Source organism: Ursus americanus, chromosome 5 (genome assembly GCF_024610735.1).
Source record: "Ursus americanus isolate L20-20 chromosome 5, mUrsAme1.1.p, whole genome shotgun sequence".
In the NCBI taxonomy this organism is placed as follows: Eukaryota; Metazoa; Chordata; class Mammalia; order Carnivora; family Ursidae; genus Ursus; species Ursus americanus.
Window position 1 is genome coordinate 33830603 of NC_142131.1, and position 19800 is coordinate 33850402.

Genomic DNA, 19800 nt, shown 5'->3' on the forward strand with positions numbered 1-19800 from the left:
ATGCTAGTTGGGTCAATGCAGAAATATTTCCATTCTGGTAGGTGAACAGCCTCCGTCCTGACCCCTCCTACTACTCCCTCCTGCCTTAACTACCCCTCCCCACCATCAGCACCTCTTCTGGGACCTCTCCAGCCTCTGCTCTTGCCCAGCAGGGGACCTCCAGACCTCTGCTCCAGTTCTAGGACCAGCGACCATCCGAACGATCAGTGCCCGCACCACAGCGGTTATGAAGTACTCTGGATATCACCCCTGGGTGCCTGGCGTGCAAAAATGCCCTTTACACAATCACAGAGGAAGCCTATGTGAGTCATTTCACCACTTATATAAAATGTTTTCCTTTATTCCACTGGACTTGGCAAAAGGCCTGACTGGCACACTAAAGGAGTTTAGAGATAGTGCACTAGTTGTTGATACTTTTAGAATTTGGTGGATACAAAAGAAAAAAGTTGGATGTGTTTTTTTTCCCCTTGGAGACCAGAAGTTCTAGATTGCACATCACTACAAACAATTACTGTTTCTGGCATCTTTAAAACGTGAGTGGTTCATCCAGTGGATTCTCTGCAAATACAAATACTCTGATTAAAGTCATGATGACTAAAGCAAATGGATAATTAATTATATGAGCAAGTGGCCAAATTTGTTCCCCATTGGCTCATGTTTAAATCCAAGGTGAGACATTCTACTTTCTCACAACTCCTGCTTTTCTCAGGGCTAGCTGGGTGTAAGTGGCTAAGATCAAATTTGGCTCAAAACTTTTTCAATGCATAGGATGGGACCATAGGATGGGAATGCAGAGGAGCAAATCGTGACCAAAACAGAGACTGGGGTTTAATGAAAGTGCTATTTTCTTACTCCATATTATGGCTATATGTTTCATGGTCTTGGCTTAGTAAATAGTGAGTCCAGTCTTCTCTTGCAGCAAACCTCGTAAGTCAGCCCAGAGTTTCAAGTGAAAAGAGCTCTCTGTGTCTTTGGACGGTTAATGATGAAAGAGAAAGCAAAGACTTCACTTGGCCCAGGCAACCCCAAGCCAGCAGGTATGAACTCTCACCTTCCAGTATTAGAATTGTTTCCTCTGTCTCACACAACCTCCTGGACACTAATATTCCAAGGCAACTAGCGTGTGTGGTGTAGATGGGTAATTTATAGAATCTGAATTTTCCTACATTAGATTGTAGTAACATCCTCACTTTTGTTTGTTAGTGTACTTATCCTACATTTTGTGTGAAGGGTCACAAAATAGCAAAGTGATAAGTCTTTGACTTGGCCATTTTCCTCAGACTTAACAATTTCCTATAAAAGGGGAAGAGTCAACTATTTTAGAAGGTAAGAACACTGAAAAAAGCACATCTGGGGCAACCTCTGCTCAAATGATGTGCTGACCAAAGCAAACATGAGCACCAAATGGGGTCTGTTGTCCCATAATTAACATAGACCCTCCTCACCATTACTGTAGCACAATTAGGGCTCTCTCCATCCTCATTTTCACACAAAGTACATACACACTATTCATTCTTTATAATACATTTTAGAGGAGAAATCTGGGAAAGCTCAAAATGCTGAGTCTTTAATAGTGAAATTTTAAAATTAAGTTTAGTTCATTTCAGTTTTTAAAATTCCACCCTGAGGGGTGTGGCTGCTAAGGGTAGGAGCCAGCTGTGTGTAGAGGGTATTGAATCACCAAGTTCAAGAAGAAGGTTAAAAAACAAAACAAAACAAAAAAAAACCTTGAGGAATACCTCCCTACTTTCCATCTTTTCACTTCCAGCTGGGAAGTTCTTTTGAAACAAAGGAAATGTGACCCCAAAAGAAAGCAAGTTTGCAGAGAATTCTGAGGAAGTCAAGGGTATTGAAAAACAGCAGAGAACTTGGTGAATCGAAAACTGTGGAGTACAAGGGAAAGCAGAGAAGAAAGTCAACACTCTACAGGTTTCTTTCAGAAAGGGAAAATCTGGTCTCTCTGCAGAAGCCGCAGCATACTGAGCACGATGAGGCAGGAATGCAGAGAGCAGAGCTAGAGACAGGCCTTCGAGAAGGAGACAGGAATAGGAGGCATGACTGCCACAGTCTTGGAGCTACACAGTGGAAACAAAGCCCCTGCTTCCCCCCACCCCACATTCCCTGAGCCAGCTTCCAGACCTGCGCACCAAAACGCATGCTGGAGTGAGTGCCTCAGGCCAAAGACTAATTCTTAAGAGCACCCACTCACTCCCTGCTTATGCAGCGCACAGATGAGAACAATAAGGAGGAGCCAACAACGTTAGCAGTGGCAGGGAAACTTGTGAGTACGTCTCAGACTTGGAAACAGAGTCTTCCTCTAAAAGAACTTGGAAATTATCCTCATAGTAAATGCTACTTAGTATAGCCCATTGTAGTAAACAGGAGGGGAAAACACCCTCTGTATGTCTGTATCGTTACTTGTGTTTCCCTAATACATCACCAGCTCCAGAGAGGCTCATTAAAGTGCACTGAACTCGGCCAGTTCAGTGTGCACTGTCCTCCTGGAGTGGCTGCTTCGGAAGTGACCGTGAGCCTGCGAATACTTCTCAAGCACACTGATTGCTACCTTTCCCTTGTTCTTGCGAATGCAGATGAGAGACATGCTGGAAGAAATATTGCTTGGGGCAAAGGTAGTCTTTTTTGTTAAATGTTAATGTTAAAATTCTAATTAAATGCAGGCATACTGGAAGAGGAAGGAAGATATGGGAAATAAATTACTTTACTGAAGATAATGAAATAAGATTTGAATTTCTAAACCACAGCCTACTCTAACTAGATTTCCTTTTTGATTAGGTTACTTGCTTGACTAATGAGGAAATACAGTGGACAATGTATCTCTGGATTTTAGCAAGATGTTTAATAAGATCTCTGAACAGTGTGATAGCAGAATTAAGTGGACTCGTAGCCAGTCATATAAATCCTGCTGCTTAGTGTCAGCCTGGTCAGAGGTCTATGATGGGATGCCTCAGGGCTCATTTATGTCCTGTGGAGCACTGACTTGGATAAAAATGGTGAAGACATGCTTATCAAATCTGTGGGTGGCATGAAAATGGGAGGCAGAGCGAAATGTGGGATGGCAGAATTAAAACATTCACGAAAGGTCTTGACGTTGGGATGACGATGGCTAAGTCAACTCTAACAGGATGGCATACTAAAGGGATAAATGTAAGGTCCAGTAAACCAGCGGGATAAAGCAAAGGATTGGGAGATGTGGCTTAACAACAATATTCATGGAAAAGACTCAGGGATTTTAGTTGACAGGCAAATGGATTTATCTATAAAGCTAAAGAAGCTTAAACTTCAAGGCTCCTCACTGGCATGGTCCCCTCCCAAAGCCCTGTACTTCATTGTGTACTGATAATTTTGTTTTCTTTTCTTTAAAGAGAGCCCCCAATTCATGTAAATTAGAGCACTCCTCAAAGCCTGCATCCCCTCCCCACTGACATTTAATTATGGATGTGGATGGTCAAAAGTTGCTTTTAGACTTACTTAATAGAAGATTGTATTGAAAACTACAGAAGCCAGGTTAGAAGTCCTAACCTGGTTAGCGACCCCTGGAGTATGGTGTCCAGTATGAGTCATGACGTTTTAAAGAAACTAGACCAAACAGACAAACTGAAATTGCTGGCTCCTCCTTGGCCGTAACCTCTAAATGTTAGACCTGTGCCCCTTGCTCTTTGAATATACTTCTCTTTCTAGATCACTTCATCTGTTTCCGTATGTCTCCAGCCCAGCTCTTGGTTCCTTGAGAGTCATGTATCTAATTGTCTGATAATGCCAAGGCACTAAAACATGACCAGCACAACTCCTAAATTTCCCCCATACCCATCTCATCCCTTTCCTGCCAACAGGTTTAAAGGAAAGTGACCAGAGAATGTAAGAAACTTTTATTATCTTCTTTTATGATGAACAGTGTGCAGAACTGAAAATAATTAATCTGAAGGAAAAAAACAACTGGCAGTGTTGGTGAAGGGTGTCAGAGATATCAAGTGGAAAAGGGAGCACATTCCTTCCTTAAAGATACAATGAGACAAAGAAGGAAAAACTCTCTAACAGGGAGACTAAAAACTGTCCCAGGAGATGTGATTTCACCATCCTCAGATTTCAGGGAGGAATGGTTTAGCCAGATGACTCTTCTATCTGGTAGGTTCTGGTTATGTAGTTAACCTCCAATAACTAAGACTCCCACAAACTGAAGCTCAAAATGTGTTGGTAATTGTACTTTTCAGCCCGTTTATTTTTAGCTATTTTTATTTAAAAAAATGCATCATTTTGATTTTCCTAAATGGTGTTTCTGGTTTCTCTGAAGTGACTGGCATGTATCAAGGACTGGATAAAAGGAACAAAACTAAACACCAATGACCTTTAAGATCCCTTTGTTACTGAGTACTCAAACCCTTTTTCCAAGGCCACAGTAGGCAGTCATGGCTCTAAAAGGCTGGTGACCACTGGTCTAGTCCAGTGATTTCCAATCATGCAGGCTGAACTTTAGTAGCCTTGGAGGTAGGCAGATGACAAAGTCTGGAGACAGAGGGACAAAAGCCTTCATTCGTTTGGAAGTGGTAGAGATGGCACCGGCTGTGAATGCACCCCTACTGCTGTGGGGAGCCAGGGCTATCTGCCTCACGACCCAGCTGACATCACACCTTCTGAAAGTGGGGGCTTTAAACGCTAAGTGAAATGTTTCTTTTCTCCGTTTTTTATTCCCCACAGTGGGTGGAGAATGAACCACTGTTAAGTCACCTAGCCAGAGTTTTCACAAAGCCTCCAGGCAAGCCAAACAAAGCTGGGAGGGTTATTTACAGCTCTCGCCAGTGACGACAGGTACAGAGACCTCTCTGTGAAGCCCAGGGCTAAGGGAGCTTAAATGCAGAAAGACAGATGGCGCTTTGCCACTCGGGAGGCTGAGAGGCCACCAACTCAGGACGTTTCAAGTGGATGTGGAGATGCCTCCTGTGTGTGCACCCCTCAACTCCTCCGTGTAGAAACCTGTTATCCACCGTGGGCAGGCCCCAACCTGCTAAGCTTACGGCCCAGACTAGTCTAACTACTAAACAAATAAACAGAATGAAAGAGGCATGTGGTTTTGGAAAGAGAATTTTCCCAGCCAGGATAAATTCTCCAGCAGAAATAATCAAATCAGACTCTTCGATCTGATTTTACCAAATACCACTAATGTCGTATAATATTCAACACCTCACATGTATCATCAGTGAATAAGATATGTTCATTAGAACTACTAATGACCCAGGTTCAATCCAGCTACTTTAGCCATCTTTTCTGGGGGGCCATGAATGCGCCCCATTTTCCTACCTGCTTCCCTTTCTTGAGCCTTCTCTTTGTTGGGCTGTTCAAGCGGCCCAAGTTCAAACATCGGGACCAGGCATTAACAGTGAGAGCACTCAAAAATAATTAGACCAGGAAAAGTAAGTACAAATATTGAAAGAGATCAGAGGAGTTCAATCCTATCAAAAGACCAAGACATCTTTGGAGTACTCTTTCGGAAAAGAGGACACCTGGGTTTTTTGGGCTCTGTCATTTCAAGTTTCTCCATTATTTTTGCCATCTGTAAAATACTGACTATTCCAATCCCCCTCCACCTCCATCTCTGGCACATTAAGAATGGTTCCAGTTCATTACAGATGGGTGCCCTGAATTCTTTTGGTGACGAGTCGTAGAACTACAGTATGTCGGAACATGCAATTTTGCTTATTTCTAAGCTCCCTTAGCCCTGGGCTTCACAGAGAGGTCTCTGAACCTGTCGTCACTGGCGAGAGCTGTAAATAAACATTTCACTTATTTGCTTATCATGCAATTTGCTTATGACATTCCCTCCCCTTCTCCTAGTCCCATCCCATGCTTTCAAAGTGGAGCCTCAGGCTACAACCATAACCAAGCAACTGGAAAGCTTAGCTATTTCCAGACAGGAGCCCACCTCTTGATCAGTGAAAATCTCTATGAAGTTCTGGAAGGAGAAAGAGCCGGACTGGAGAATGAGCTCTCCGGTATTTTCAAAGCACTGCCCGGTCAGCACGAGCAGCTTGTGTCGGGCAGCGTCCGTGATCATCAAGCGCACCTGAAACAAAGCACAGGGAGCAGGACATGAGCCACGTGCAACACCGCCCGCCATCCCATTTGCAGGACAGGGCTGGCCCTTGTAGGGCTTGACACCCATCACCAACCAAACTCATTCATTTCCCCTGGAGAGGTGGACAGAGCCAACAACTGTGGTCATCTGGTCAACTGGCCCAAGAATGCCATCTTCCATGTTCATGATGACCAAACCAGTAGTGGTGATGGACTTTCTCCCCCTAATTTCCTTGTCTTTCACACAGCAGTCTCCACAGCTGATAATCATTGGTTCCACAGCTGTGTCTGCTTGCAGCTCCCTGTCTGTGAGACTTAGGGATGTCTCACAGGCTGAGTCACTAAGTACAGTCCAGCTCCCCAACTGCTGCCTCAGGAAGCACAGGTTTCCAATGAGGGTCCCCAGTCAGCCCCTCCCTTACAGGACCCCTTTCCTTCCAAGCCATAGAGCAAACGCTCAGCTCCAAACGCCGTTTCCAGTGGAATCAGCAAGGTGCCTGACATTGAACAGAAACAAAAGGCTGCCTCAAATGGGAATTTTTTTTTTTTTCCAAATGGGAATCTTTTAAATAGAATTGTAAATGGTTTGCAGGAAAGAACTCTCTGTTCTTTAAGTGGCAGGAAGCCAGCCTGTCCCTCAGCAGAAACACTGCTCCAAGCACCAAGGTATTCGTTCTGAGCACAGTTCAGTTCAACACAAATTCACTGCCAGGCATCATGCTGACACCAAGGGAGGGATACAAAAGTAAACAGGACATGACGCATGGCCCCCAAGAACCCCAAGTTCTAATCAAGGAAACACACATAGACCGAAGTAATTGTTCCAGCCCCATCTGCTCCACAAGCAAGCCTGGATCCCTTGAAGAAATTCCTTATTTTTCCTTTTCCATTTCAAGTTGTCTTTACTTCCTGATTCTATTGATCAGAGAGAGGCTGCTAGCCCACGATCTGCCTCAACCTTGCACCTTCACGGATTGTCAGAGAGGTCCTGCTGATCTGGAGCAGACGGAAGTGGGATCTGCGTAATGATCACCACAAAGTGGAAGCGACCCAGTGTCCATCATGACTGGGTAAACGAACTGTGGTACATCCACATGATGCAACAGCATTCAGTAGTAAGAAAGGAATGAAGGACTGGTGCATGCTACAGTGTGGACGACTCTTGAAGACAATCCTAAGCCAGACACACAAAAACCACCTATTGTATGATCCCATTTTCCAGAATACTCAGAATAGGCAAATCCACAGAGGCTAAAAGTAGATTAGAAGTTGCCAGCAACTGGGAGGAATGGGGAGCATTGGCTAATGGGCTTGGGGCTTTTAAGGGGTGGTACACATGTTTTGGAACAGACAGTGAGGATAGGCACACAACTTTGTGCCTATACTAAAAACCAATGAATTACACACTTTAAAAGATGGATTTTATGGTATGTGAATTGTAACTCAATTTTAGAAAGAGGCTCAAAGCATGGGCAGAAGAGATGTTGTAGATAATGAAGCCCACCCCCCCCCAAAGACTGTGGCAACTTTAATGTCCAAGAAGCACTCAATCTCAAAGGCACTAAACTGTAATAAGAGGAAAACGGAGCTACAGCAATTCCTCCTGCCTGGGGGGCCAGGGATTCTTGGCTTCAGCCAAGTTCTTATCTCACTGTAGTTTCTGAAACACCCAGTTATTCTTTTTGGCAATAATTTCAAATGACAGCAATAATAATATTAATAAGAACAACCAACATTTATATTTCAGTGGTTACACACCATGCTCTGTTTTAAGCATCTGACACTTCTAATCACTTTACAAGCACTGTTGTGATCTCCATTTCACAAAGGTAGAAACTGAGACAAAAAGACACTAAATAATTTGCCCCAGGCCACCAGCTAAAAAGTGGCAGAATCGAAGGAGTCTGGCACCCAAGGCCATGCTCCTGATCATGAGGCTAGCCTCCCTTTCCATGGCGATCATAGGGGGGTAAGCAGAATGGCTCTTAAGGGAGCTTGCCTCTAAGATACCATTTTTCTCCAAATTTGTGTCCTAAATGTCCTGCCCTGAGGGCTTGTAGTCTATTTCCCCTGCTACATCCCAGCCAGACACCACCCAGCAGCACGCCCTCTGTAAACACCCAAGATTTCATATCCCTCCGTCTTCCACTTTGTCCTTATCGGGAGGGGCAGTCTGGGGTGGCACTGAGGTAGAGAACCGGCCACTGACTGGGGATAAGGAAGTGTCCCTGGATCCAGAACATCTCTCTCTCCGTGTCCTGCCCCACCCGCCCCCGCCCTTCCAGTCAGGCAGTCCCTGTCCCCTGTGTCACACCCCGGCCCGGCCCGAGACTCCGCGGAGCCAGATGCTTACCTCAGTGCTGACTGCTTCATCTGAGGGGTTGATCAGGACCACTGTTTCTAAAACGTCACTTCGGTGATGAAGGATCTTTTGTCCTGCAGACACAAAAACACAGACAAAAAAGGGAGACCTTTAGCGTTTCCCGATTAAAAGGGCCCCGCTGGCTTCAGAGACAGCAGAGCCACCGCGGCTCTGACGGGCACGCAGCGCAGGGATTCTCCACGCTATCTCGGGAGACACAATCGGTGTTCTAAACGAGAGCGCAGACCCTGCGGCTTCCTCCCAGAGCTGGGCTCGGGTGTCGAGGGCTCCTCATGCTCTCACAGCCCTCGAGGTTTCAGGGTTGCTCGCCAGGCTGCCTCTCTGCGCGTTAATGGCGGTTTTCATCTGAGACAAGTGGTGGATGCCAGGAAAACTCAACGGGGCTCTTGACATTTCCTTTCTCATGGTAATTGGGGATGTTTCCCCGCATCAGCCTTTCTTCTGGTGAGAATGGTGCTGAGATTAATTAGGAGCCTGATTGTGAAATGAATGACATCCAGAAACCCTGGCTAACAATTACCCAACAACCAGAATGGCTGTCTGAGGCAGGCTTACAGTCTGTTGGAGTATTCGTTAATTAATTCACTTGCTCATAGAAAAGTGGAGAAACTGTGAGCAAATGAAGAGTGGAGAACAACTCTCCCGCTGGACAGAGTGGCCAAATTGCCCATAAAGACAAGCAAAGTTGATGCAGAAAAAACAAAGCAAGGTGTTGTGGGGGTGAAGGAGCAGGTCTAAGGAGGGCTGCGATCCTTTGGCTCCACATCCCTGATTTCCCACACCTTCAAATAAAATGTTTTAGGGGCATCTGAGTGGCTGAAATCACCTCCAGATGAAGTAGACTGAGGCCTGTGGATGATCTTCTACATAAACTCCCCTTCCTTGGACAATTAGACAAAAAATGACTGGGTGCATGAGGGGCCGGAGTGGGCAATATATGCTCTGCCCGTTCATGAGGAAGAGAGAAGAGGGCTGTGCCACCAGACCATGCAGGGGAGACGTGTGGTTAGAGGGGACAAGAACATTGCTGCTTGGAAGTACAGGGAAACGGGCGACAAGACAAAATGGAACAGAATCTGAGGGAGATAAACACCAAAGGAGAGTAATACCAGAGGACAGAATGACCTTTCCAGGAGAATAGCTGGCCAGTTCTTCAAAATGCTAAAATAGAATTACTCTATGGCCTAGCAGTTCCACTCCTCCGTAGACTGAAAGCACGGACTCAACCAGATATTATGTGCACTGCAGTGTTATTACGATAGCTAAAAGGTGGAGACAACCCGAATGTCCACCTATGGATGACGGGATAAACAAAATAGGAGTATGGCCACACAGTGGAATATTCCTCGGGCATAAAAAGGAATGGCGTTCTGATATGTGCAACAACACACATAAACCTTGAAAAAAGGATGCTGAGTGAAATAAGCCAGACACAAAAGAACACATACTGTATGATTCCACTTACATGAAATATCTAGAATAGGCTAATTCATAGAGTCAGAGAGCAGATCAGAGGTTACCAGAGGCTGAGGGAGAAGGGCCGGGGTGTTCCTACTTACTGGACACATACTCTCTGTTTGGGGCGAAGGAAAAGTTGTGGAAATAGAGGCCATGTTGTACAACATTTTAAATGCAATCTAGTGCCACTGAACTGTACATTGAAAAAGGGTTAAAATGGCAAATTGTGTGTCTTCTATATATTTTACCAGAATTTAAACACGATTGATAGTATAATATACCCAAAACAGTGAGCCAGTACTCTCTCGATGGATGAACTGTATGATATGTGAATTGTACCTCAAGAACCAGTCTCGGGGACACAGGGCTTTCTTCCTTTATATCAAGGAGGACCAGAAGTACCACAGAAACACTGTGCTGAAATACCACCGCCACGTCATCAAACCCAGTCTCCTCCACTGTCTGATCTTTCCCAAGAGCTAAGATTTGCCGTGCATGAGAAATGGAAGAAGCCCACACTAAACCGTGATGATGTCAGGCACCGTTCTGAGCACCTCACCAGAACGAAGTCACTGAATCGCCTGAAAAGCAGTACGACAGAGGTACTGTGCTTGCCCCTCTTACTGTGGAGGGCAGTGAAGTCTGCAAAAGGGAACTAACTAGCTCAAGGTCATGCAACTAGGGAGCGCTCGAGTCAGGACCTGGACCCTGCACACCTGGCCCCACGGCCCCCAGCTACACTGCTCTGCAGGGCTAGTTGCTAGGATAGGATTTGGAAACACAGGCACGGCAGACAACGAATGCCAAGAGAGAGCTAGGGAAAAACCCGAAGAATTGCAGCAGGGACGTGCTCAAAGAAGCAAGAAGCCAGAAAGCATTACAAGAATATTGACAAAAAGCAAAAGAAAAGTCAAAGGTGGCAGAAACCCACACAAAAGAGGGTGAAATTAAGCGGTGTGTGATACTTTACTCCAAATGCCAGAAAATGAAGCAACTCCAAAACAGAACAATGTCACACAGCTTGAGCTGCCAAAGGACTGACCTTCTGGAAGAATAATTCAACTAAGCCATGAGAAAGAACGTTTATTTATTATGAAGGCCGAAATCTATACTTTCTTGGGCATTGTTTTTTGGCTTAGTTGATTTTGCTTTTGACAACCATATGCATTTAAAGCTGAAGCAAGAGAACTTCAAACTTAGTAAGATAAAATGACAATCAGCAAAACACAGGAAACCATCCCCTTTCTAGGTCCCTTTGTCAGTGGCCTCCTTGAAACAAAGACTTTGTTCGGGAGGTTCAATAGCACTAAGCTGACACGAAATGGAGCAAAAGCTCAAGCCAAGGAGAAATGAATGGTCATTTCCTGGATCATACTTTGGATGTGACTGTTTTCAACACACAAAGCCTCAGGGAGCATACTTGCCAAGGTATGACCGTAGTTCCAGCTCTATGCTGTCGGAACCCACAAAAGTAGACTTGAGCAAGGTAGGCACAAGTGGCTCCCTCCCCAAGAGGTGGTAAAAGAATCAGAGCCCCTTCCTTCCCTACGTGATTGACACGGCACCCAACCCTGCTAACCCCAGCTTCCACATGCACATCTAAGCAAGCGGCCCAGTGCAGCCCAAGCTCTGCCCGCCCAAGCAGGCCCTTCCCCAGACACGTAGCAAGGACACTGCTGCCCAGGCAGTCCCTGGCAGGAGGCTTCTTACCATCCACAAGAAGCTCCCTTCCTCTTTGGCTTCATCCCTTGCAGACACGACAAATGCCGTGTGATAGCTGCTGTTTACCTCTCCTCCCACCGAGTCAATTTTCAGACCTGTTTGCTCAGGAATTCAACTAACGATGTTCTTTTTGTCCATCTTCGGAAACACTGAGAGCAGTGACACAGACGTGCACCACGATGCCATGGCCGCTCCTTCAACAAAAGCCTTTTTATAGGATTGGATTTAAATGAAGGAGGGGATTTAAAGAGAGAGAGAGAGAGAAGCTTCAAGCTCTTGTCACGCCCGGGCTGTTGGACAGATTCTTTCCCTGGACGATGTAACTAGGGGCTGGGTTGTCCTGGCATCTGGCAAGCGCAGGGGCTGCCGGAGGGGCTGGAGCCCCGCGCCCCCGCCCCGGCATCCCGGTGGAATGCCAGCTCTCCTGGCGGCAGGCGGCTCTGGGCTCTGGCGGCTGGGACGCTTGCAAAGTTGCATATTTGGGGAATGTTTCACACTGGGAAACAGGCCAGGCATTCTGAAGGGGAGGCCACCACCCTCGCCTGCAAAGGTCTCATTCAGTTGCTTCAGAAAAGAAGTTCCCAGGAAAGAAAGACAACCCGGTTGCAGCCTTTCTCTCTACCATTATAGTCTGCATTCTCCAGAAACCTCTCACAGCGAAACCATTAGGCAGCCCTGATGAATAGGTAACTCCGCTCAGCATTGGTTGGAGGGAAGCAAAAGCAGGGGCTTGAGATGGAACGATTGTGCCACTCATTGCTTTGATAAGAAAAAGTCTTTTGACGGCTTCCCCACAAAACTCAGTGTAATTATGAAGGCTCCATCCCGGGGTGAGTAGGGCAGGGACTGTTGTGTGACAAGAAAGAAGTCTGTCCCACCTTAGAATCAAAAGAAGATGGTCCGGGGGGATCGCTGAGGCAGCAGGGTCCTTGCAGACAATGAGACCTGTGTCTGTACACTCCCCAAGGCTATCTTTGAGACTCACATAAGCCTGTATTTTTCAGTTATTGCTGGGACTTTTTTTTCAGTTATTCAAAGTCTGACAGATTATTTCAATCTATGTGTCTTTTAGGATTGGGCTGTTTTAGCGGTTGATCGTCTTTCCTAATCCAGGTGACTCTGAAATCTCTGAAAGCAAAATTTATTTTCTAGGTATATAAGTGGTAGGATGCTTATGGGGTCTCTTCTCCATAGAGTTTAATATCCATCTAAACACACACACACATGTGAACACACACAGGCTCTTTCCTGGTTTCTGAAGAGGTTAACATGACTGAATTCAATGACACCCACCACTGAGGCACAGCCATCCCCAGTCCCCATAAAACTCAGAATCTTGTCTCCTGCACACAGCTGACCCTTCTCTCCCACACATCTCCCACACGTCGGTGCCAGAACACAGCAGTGTAGGAGACCACACCCTCATGGCTGGGGCCAGAGCAAGACCCCCAACGGTCTCAGCCCAGACAGGCAGCTGCTTAATGAAACAGCCCAGCCCCAGGGAAAGAATGCCAGATGCAAAGTCCGAGAAGCAGTAAGAGATGGGGGAAGCCCTTGATGAAAACACTAGTGGCTGAAACCTTTTAGATCGCCCATAAGAGGGCAATCACTTGGTATGTCTTGAGAATGAACATTTCCTTTCCATTTCCATGGATGATCACAATCCAGAACTTGATTTCCACAATTTCCTTTTCCTGAAAAATGAACGCTTGGCAAGCATAATCAAGAAATGGAAATCAAAGAACAAAGAAAACCTCGATATCTATTCAGTACAGAAGGATGAAGAGGGGGGGTCCTGAATCACTGATAGCGACGCACCGGCGACCAGGATGGAGAGTCAGGGCCAAGAGCTCTGGTGAGAGGAGCCCCATGCCCACCTGCCTCCACGGCTTGCTCCCCCAGCTCCCACCACTGTCCCATCTTCCCCCACCCACTCCTCCTGCCCCTTCCCCAGGTGAAACCCAGAATGGATTCTGTAGGGACACAGAATTTGATATTGTGATTCAGCACTAAAAAAAATTCCAATGTGAAGCAGCAGAAACTTAGAGAGGGCTAAAGAAGATTGTAGAATTAGAAAGGGAAAGCTTGGGGTAAAGTACTGGGATTATTTAGCTAAAAGTAAGGGCTGAGAGATCAAGAAAAGGCCATGAGCACAGAAAGCCTTGATGTTAAAGTCTGTTTTCATTGGAGGGAGAAAAGAAAGAAGGGAAGGAGGGAAGCAGGGACGGAGGAAGGAAAGAAAAAATAAAAGCAATGAGTTCTCCAACTCTACCTCCTCACCCAAGTGGATTTTCGAAAAGGAAACCTCTTGCCTCCAACCCCCATGTCCAAAAAACATTCCCCAGGGTAAAGTTTAGCTAAATGGATGAAACCAAGAAATGAAAGGTACTCAGTGCAGGAACTAAAAATTATTTACCAATGGGTCTGCCTGTAGCTTTTAATAACAGCTTTTCATTTGGAAGAATATCCAGGCCTCCTTTCTGCAGGAATCCACATAACACAAAGCAAATATGCTAAGAGATGGGGGAAGTTTGAGGAGAAACAGAGTTGGTACGGAGAGAGAGGAGACGCCTGCATCGGCAAAGTTCCTGTGAATCTTTGTTCCTTCTCTACCCCTTACAACTAACCCGGGCCCCAACTGGGCCTGGTGGGAAGGCAGCTCCTGGGCTCTCCCTTCTCAGAGGAAGGCAAAGGAAGAGCAAGTCGGGAAGCCTTCAAGCAGCACCGAGATCCGTTCCCAGCAGCCTCTGTTGGTTCTCCCTGTGCTCCTTCTACCTCACCTCATCATTTCTAAGCAAGAAAAAGAGAGAGAGAAAAGGGGGTGCACATGGGGTCACAGTGCTTCTTCGAGGCCACAAGCACTTCGAGGCCACAGCGTGAGGGCTCAGGGGTGGATGCAGGAGGGCGCAGGAGCCTGACCTCACAGAAGCCTCCCCCTCGTTGCCTGGAATGAGAAAGAAATCCCTCAGACAGGAGGGAGAACATTCCCAGGAGGCAGGCGAGACAGCTCAGCTCCCGGCTCCTGCCACCGAGGTGCCCTCAGAGGAACAGAGGTGCTGGGAGGCTCGGTACCTCCTGATTTCGCGGTCCCACAGTGTCAGCACAGACCACAGAAAGCCAGCCGTCCCCAGGAGCCTACCCGGCTGGCCTTCCCAGGGAAAGCAGACTCCTACGGCTGGAAGGAGTCTCATCTCCCGGGGGCCCTCACACCTCAACATCAACTCGTTCACCTTTCCCTTCTGTCCGCTCACGCAGCTCTCAGCCTCATCCACCTTCCCGACCCTGCTTTGTCCAAAGAAAGGTTTTCAAGTAGCGATGCTAAGACTCTCCTTTGTAAGAGGCGAGCGCGCAGCCTGGGGGAGCCCCCGGTCAGCCACTGCCCGCTGACTCCCGCGCCCCTCAGCAGGCACGCCCGCCTCCCACACGCACCCCGAGACTCACTCCCTCTTTGTTCCTGCTGCACAATTAGAGCCCAGTTCTCTCCCACCTTGCCCTGATTTTCCTGGAAATGGCGTTTCTTTTCTGTTGGGGATAAGCTTGTTTGTTTCTGCTTTCGTCTCCTCTCTAACGTCTGTTCCTGCATATCGCGTTGCTCTCCAAATGGTCAGCGTGTGTTTTTTTCAGAGAACAAGAACTTGAATTCCATCAGAAACAAATTCAGGAGACTTCATAAATAATTTTTTAAATTTAAATAAGTTGAGGCACTGCTTGGGAATTAGCTTTGTAAAGATTTTACCTTTGACATCTTTTGTGTAGCACAGAATTTGGTTATTACAGAATGAGTCTATATGGATTTTTTTCTACATTTCCTGGACTTAACTCTTTTTCTTTCTTGTTGCCATTTGGTTTAGTTTTTCATGTGTTTGCCAGTCCTTCTGCCCCATCCTTCTTTTGGCTTCTGTGCTGTCTTCTGCGTTATGCTTCCCTGACCATTCATTGGACATGCAGAGAAGCAAATAACCAAAACCACATGGACCACAGAGGCCTTCCCCTCATCCTAACCGTGTTCCCTGCACGCAGATGCAGAGCGAGCCTTGGCGACAGGCAGGCAGGCCTCGCTCCTGGTGGCAGAGGGAGCCTCATCTTGCATTTCACATCCCCTCCTGTTCCAACCACTGGGGGACCGCTCACACTGGGCGCAGACCTGGTGGGGGAACGGGATGCCAGGCAGCAACAGATCTGATCCCTTTTACAGGGTTCCCATTGTACCCCCTTTCTCAATCCTCTCCAGGGGGTGATTCTCCCTAATCCCATACTCCTAGGGTCTCCTCTTCCCTCTTCTCTCTTCCAACTATTTTTTTAAAGTCCTCAAGGCAGAAGAATGAGAATCCAGGCTACCAAGGGTGAGAAGTGGGAGACAGTGGAATAAAGAAGTTTCTTTTTTCTTTTTCTCTATTTTATCCCCCAGCTAAAAAAAGTAGAAAGAAGTACCATGGACGATGTTGAGGAAAGACTGGCTCCCCGGAGAACAACCTAAGGAGAAACAACAACACCAATGTGGGCACGAGCTAAGGGCCAGAAGACAACCTGAAAGTTGTTGATTTGACAAGGTACAGATTTTTAGAAGGCTACAGATTTGGGGGCAGATGGAAGGCACACCTAGTGAAGGGCTATGTATTACCTGTCGGGGGAGCCAACTCCAGCTGTCATCAAAAACAGAGATCCACCATCTGTCTAGTACTTTACCATTTACAGAGCGCCTTCCTCTGGCTCTGTGCACTGAAACCTTGATGATGGTGTTCCAAGTCTAGGAACCGGGTCGTCTGGGCCACAGCAAGGTGGGAGGTCCCAGAGCTCTGTTCCCTAAACAAAACCTGCTGCAGATGAAGAAAACTACTTAAGCTCCAGCTGCCAAGGCAGCTCCTATTCGGGACAGGTGATGGGGAAAGAGCACCAGAGAAGTGATGGTACCACTGCCTTCTCTCCTCACCTTCACCCCCAGCCCCCTACGTGACCTGTAACTGCAGTGCCTCCTTGACTTGCAAACTTAATCTACCTCCACGGAGAGGAGAGTCGAGGCTGAATATTCCAAACACCTTAAATAATGCAGTAATAACTCATACATGCTTTTCAAATTCAACCTAAAACATACTACTTGGACCTACATATCCACTGCTATATTACATCCCTTAGCCTGTGGGCGTGGCTTTATCTTCTGTCTGGGACACATCTGCTGATGGAGAAAAGACTGTAGGCTCGCACCTGTCAGAGTGTAAGATGCCCCATGATCATCTGAGGAACTCAATAAAAATGCGGATATGCATGGCCCATTCTCAGTTTGATTCAGAAGGCAGGGGTGAGGTCTGGGGCTCTGCATTTCTACAATCTTTCAGATAATTCTGATTGTTCTCTAGCCCTTTCTTTGAGAAACAAGACAATGTAGACAAAGAAGACGCTATTGACCGATAACAACATAGTAAGTGAACTTAAAGTCATCCTCACACTGTTTTTAATGTATTACTATCCTAATGTCTGAACATACTGCTAGAATTATTTCCCTTGCGAGCAAATGTGATCATTAAAAACTCAAACAACTTTTCCCAGTAAATACCTAGGAATCATTTGACAGTTTTATCTGACATTTAATTTGCCATCAAACTCCTGCCGTTCATCAAGTCCAGGGAAACCGCTGACCTTTCACCCTCATCTGTTACCATTTAGAACCAAATCAACACACTCTTCACCTTCAAAGCCAGATACCTTAAAAACAGAAATCAGATTAGTCCTTTTGGCGCTGACTATTGAAAAGGAAATAGAAAAAGAAAAATATAAATAGCTGATACAACAGATATCACACCTAGTATCAGACCCCTTGAACACCCCTAGCTCTAACCCAAGGAGAAACAGCAGGAGCTGATTTTTTTTCCCCAGTAAAGTCCCCAGGGGACAATGCTACCTGCAGTGACAGCATCAGGCTAGAGCAAAGCAACAAGCTTGGTGATCTACCGGGAAGGGACTTCTGGAGGTCAAGATCCTGACCTGGAAAGTAGGAGGCTCAAGGGACCTGAGATCTGGTCTTAGCTGAAGCGGTGCCTTGGCTGCCACCATCTGTAATGGGTAACGGTCCCATGTTGCAGCTGGTATGAGTAAATCTGGACGTATCTTTTTAAGCATTTGTCCTAAAGCTTCAATCCAACCCCAGGGAAGTGTGATTCTGGTTGTTTCTTTTCTTTTTGTTTATTTACATACTGCCTTATTCGGAAGGGGAAGGTGGAGATGGCTAATCCCCACCTGGTGGTGGAAACAGCACCTGATTGTTTCCACTGAGCAGTGTCTGTGTTACCCAGCCATGGCTCGGTGCTTGAACTGCCCAGAAGAATACACTCAGTTCCTCCTGACCTGGGGTCTTCTCTGTCTTGGGGCTGAAGGGGGATTCTTGGCACATCAGAACCACAGCCCTGACTCCTCTATACTTCCTACTTTTTGCCCTGTCCACTGACCCAGAGTGAAGTTTCACTTAGAGCCTGGTCCTCACCTTCCCTCAGTCAGGTGCTCTCCGCACAGTGGACTGACTCCAGAGCACACTCTCTCCATTTTTCAAGGTCTTTTCTTTAAACTCATGGCTCCTAGCCAGTCTTTCATGATCCCTACCACATCTTGATCGCTTGCTGTGCTCTAAAAAATGGCCCTAGAAGAACCAAAAGCTTTGCTCACGTTTTCCTCCTTAGTATGCTCCTTCTCTTATTCTAAGTAGAGAAGAAGTCTCCCCCAGCCACTTTCACGTTATTCATTTCTACTGTCTGTGTGTTGTAACAGGCAGCAGCAACAGGAGAGAGCCAGTTTTGAGCACTGGATAAGACATATGAGCAGAAAGCCTTGGGTAGATATTTTAGCCCCACTGACTCAAAACTGAAGACCATGCAACAAGGTCTTTACAGATTAACTGCTCTGAGCATGGCTTCAGAGATTGTCACAAGGGATGTTGAGCCACTGTTTATGGGGTGGTTCCAGTTCCTCTTGGTGGGCATAGAGGCAGGAAAAATGTATCACTTTCTCCAACTAAACCCTTCACCTACTACCTCTCCTCCCTCAACCAAGTCCAAACCCTACACTTCAGCAGTAAAATATTGATTAGAAGAGCAAAAGGGAGCAGTTACATGAACTAATTCAGTATTCTCTTAAGAACATCATACACGGAGTTTGCCTTCCTTCTGCCTTTCACACCATTTCTTATTTTTAGAGGGGAAAAGGGTACGGAACCCAGCTTGCTGCTGACTCAGGGCTAACGTGGTATCATACGATGATGAGTAGAATGCAGGACCTTGACTTTCAAGTTAACCACTCAGTTTTTTCATTTCACCTAATAGCATTTAATTTCAAAGAGTTATACTATACATGAAATAAACCAGTAATTTACAATGCTGATGTATTCATTTAATTTGCACTAAGTAATTGAAATTTCCAGTATATCAGATACTCATGCTAATTGGTCATTGCATTTATTCTTTACCCCAGTGGGACAGTTGGCTGAAAGGTTGCTTTAAATGAAGGGTGTTGTTTGAGGTTACCATTTACTATGTCTTAAAGGAAGGCCTCGTACCTACTTAGATCTAATTAATTCCTTACAGATCCAGTTCACAATTTATTTCCTCTGGAAATATCTCCCGTCCCCTTCAACTCCCAGAGTTGTCTTCCCTCAAAATTCTGATGGTGGTTAATGGTTCCTATATCATACAACTCAATTAGAGGAAGTGCATAAAAATTTATATGAGCCATTGCATCCAACTAAATGAGAATGTCTTAGTTAACAAAATGTTCTCGCATATTTGTGAAAATCATGTGCAGCGCCTCATTTGGACTGCCTGTGAAGTTGGCAATTTCCATGTAAATCTCATAGAACCCGGATCAGGCATTCCACCTATAGGCATTCAGGTGTTGATGGTCTTTTGCAAAATAGGACAACTAAAAATAGAGATAGCCATAGCTGCACACACCACCCACGCAATTTCTGAATAGGATTTAACATAATCATGTGGACTGAAATTCAGCCTTTAGAAAAATGAGTAAATCAAGTGATGTACCTTTCAGGACTTGGAAAATATACCCCTGAGTCACCATTAGCAGAAAGCTCACTGCCATATATAAATAAAAAGGAAGCAGTGTCTAGCTCTTTTTATGTGATTAGGGCCCCAAAATGTCCCAAAGTGTCA

At 46.0% G+C, this 19800-nt stretch overlaps 1 protein-coding gene and 1 long non-coding RNA gene across 3 annotated transcripts in view; one reads left to right on the top strand and one right to left on the bottom strand.

Moving 5' to 3' along the window:
- MAP1B (microtubule associated protein 1B) overlaps positions 1-19800 on the bottom strand; it is a 91169-nt gene that overhangs the window by 15513 nt on the left and 55856 nt on the right. The window contains exons 1-3 of one of the 2 annotated variants that reach the window (XM_045809780.2): positions 11639-12070; positions 8441-8523; positions 5936-6076 (exon numbers count right to left, since the gene is read on the bottom strand). In XM_045809780.2, the coding sequence (XP_045665736.1) occupies positions 5936-6067 (132 nt within the window). In that variant the 5' untranslated portion in view covers positions 6068-6076; positions 8441-8523; positions 11639-12070. Of the gene's footprint in view, positions 1-5935; positions 6077-8440; positions 8524-11638; positions 12071-19800 lie in introns of those variants that run through there. The other variant, XM_045809779.2, reaches the window with a different exon arrangement.
- Positions 54-18993, top strand: LOC123800210 (uncharacterized). The gene is made up of 3 exons (XR_006781861.2): positions 54-302; positions 920-1037; positions 16059-18993. It is a non-coding gene; the product is annotated as an uncharacterized LOC123800210 (long non-coding RNA).